At 49.2% G+C, this 2,500-nt stretch overlaps 1 protein-coding gene across 1 annotated transcript in view; it reads left to right on the top strand.

Annotated features, from left to right (window-relative positions):
- The window catches only part of LOC128382766 (dynein axonemal heavy chain 5-like), a 90,035-nt gene that overhangs the window by 82,888 nt on the left and 4,647 nt on the right, over nucleotides 1–2,500 (top strand). The window contains 2 exon segments of the mRNA XM_053342777.1: nucleotides 1,294–1,444; nucleotides 2,219–2,418. Of these exon segments, the coding sequence (XP_053198752.1) occupies nucleotides 1,294–1,444; nucleotides 2,219–2,418 (351 nt within the window).

The following is a 2,500-nucleotide window of genomic DNA, read 5'->3' as shown; positions in this document are numbered from 1 at the left end:
GGTATCAGTCTTCCTCCACACTACTGTACAGGTATCAGTCTGCCTTCCTCCACACTACTGTACAGGTATCAGCCTTCCTCCACACTACTGTACAGGTATCAGTCTGCCTTCCTCCACACTACTGTACAGGTATCAGTCTGCCTTCCTCCACACTACTGTACAGGTATCAGTCTGTCTTCCTCCACACTACTGTACAGGTATCAGTCTGCCTCCACACTACTGTACAGGTATCAGTCTTCCTCCACACTACTGTACAGGTACCAGTCTGCCTTCCTCCACACTACTGTACAGGTATCAGTCTGCCTTCCTCCACACTACTGTACAGGTACCAGTCTACCTTCCTCCACACTACTGTACAGGTATCAGTCTTCCTCCACACTACTGTACAGGTATCAGTCTGCCTTCCTCCACACTACTGTACAGGTATCAGTCGGCCTTCCTCCACACTACTGTACAGGTACCAGTCTACCTTCCTCCACACTACTGTACAGGTATCAGTCTTCCTCCACACTACTGTACAGGTATCAGTCTGCCTTCCTCCACACTACTGTACAGGTATCAGTCTTCCTCCACACTACTGTACAGGTATCAGTCTGCCTTCCTCCACACTACTGTACAGGTATCAGTCTGCCTCCACACTACTGTACAGGTATCAGTCTGCCTTCCTCCACACTACTGTACAGATATCAGTCTGCCTTCCTCCACACTACTGTACAGATATCAGTCTGCCTTCCTCCACACTACTGTACAGGTATCAGTCTACCTCCACACTACTGTACAGGTATCAGTCTGCCTTCCTCCACACTACTGTACAGGTATCAGTCTGCCTCCACACTACTGTACAGGTATCAGTCTGCCTTCCTCCACACTACTGTACAGGTATCAGTCTACCTTCCTCCACACTACTGTACAGGTATCAGTCTACCTTCCTCCACACTACTGTACAGGTATCAGTCTGCCTTCCTCTACACTACTGTACAGGTATCAGTCTGCCTTCCTCCACACTACTGCACAGGTATCAGTCTGCCTTCCTCCACACTACTGTACAGGTATCAGTCTATCTTCCTCCACACTACTGTACAGGTATCAGTCTTCCTCCACACTACTGTACAGGTATCAGTCTACCTTCCTCCACACTACTGTACAGGTATCAGTCTGCCTTCCTCCACACTACTGTACAGGTATCAGTCTGCCTTCCTCCACACTACTGTACAGGTATCAGTCTGCCAGAGCTGATGGATGTGACTTTCTATTTTTCTTCTTTCTTCATTTCTTCCTCTGTCAACCTGTCAGGAGCGTCGTAAGTTTGGTCCTCTGGGCTGGAACATCCCCTACGAGTTCAACCAGGCAGATTTCACCTCCAGCATGCAGTTTGTCCAGAACCACCTGGACGACCTGGACTCCAAGAGAGGCGTGAACTGGAGCTGCCTGCGCTACATGTTGGGTCAGGACACCTCTCTAAATCTGTCACGCTCTTTATTCTGCTACAACCTTTATGACTGCAGACTAAATGAAGCAGTGTTTAAATGTTTAAGACGATCTAAATCAGGGGAGTCAAACTCATTTTCATTCAAGGGCCACAGACGGACCAATTTGATCTCATGTGGGCCGGATTATTAAAAAGATGGAAGGAAAGAAAAGAGGGATAAGGAGGAAGAGAAGACCGGAGGGAGGGAGGGAGGGAGGGAGGGAGGAAGGAAGGAAGGAAGGAAGGGAAGAGAAGACAGATGGAAGGAAGGAAGGGAAGAGAAGACAGATGGAAGGAAGGAAGGGAAGAGAAGACAGATGGACTCTTTTCCTTTCTTCCCTTCCTTCCTTTTGTATTCCCTTCCCTCCTTCTCTCCTTCCTTACCTTCCTAATCCCTTTTCCTTCCTTCTTTCCATCCGTCCTTCCTTCCTTCCTTCTTTCCATCCGTCCTTCCTTCCTTCCATCCGTCCTTCCTTCCTTCCATCCGTCCTTCCTTCTTTCCATCCGTCCTTCCTTCCTTCCTTCTTTCCATCCGTCCGTCCTTTTCCTTCTTTCCATCCGTCCATCCTTCCTTCCTTCTTTCCATCCGTCTGTCCTTCCTTCCTTCCTTCTTTCCATCCGTCCGTCCTTCCTTCCTTCTTTCCATCCGTCCATCCGTCCTTCCTTCTTTCCGTCCGTCCGTCCTTCCTTCCTTCCTACCTTCCTTCCTTCCATCTTTTTAATGGTCGTCTCTGCTGTTGGTGTCCCCAGGTGAGGTCCAGTATGGCGGCCGGGTGACCGATGACCTGGACAAACGTCTCCTGAACACTTTCACTCGGGTCTGGTTCAGCGAGAACACCTTCAGTGAGAAGTTCTTCTTCTATAAAGGCTACAGCGTCCCGACCAAAGCCAAGACCGTGCAGGACGTCCTGCAGCACATCGAGGCCCTGCCGTCGGTCGACTCGCCCGAGGTCAGAGGTCAAAGACGTCATCAGAACTCATACTTCTATACTACATACTTCTATACTACATACTACTATACTACATACTTCT

Source organism: Scomber japonicus, chromosome 21 (genome assembly GCF_027409825.1).
Source record: "Scomber japonicus isolate fScoJap1 chromosome 21, fScoJap1.pri, whole genome shotgun sequence".
NCBI lineage: Eukaryota > Metazoa > Chordata > Actinopteri > Scombriformes > Scombridae > Scomber > Scomber japonicus.
Note: the sequence above shows the minus strand (reverse complement) of the source record. Positions and strands in the feature narration are given on the sequence as shown.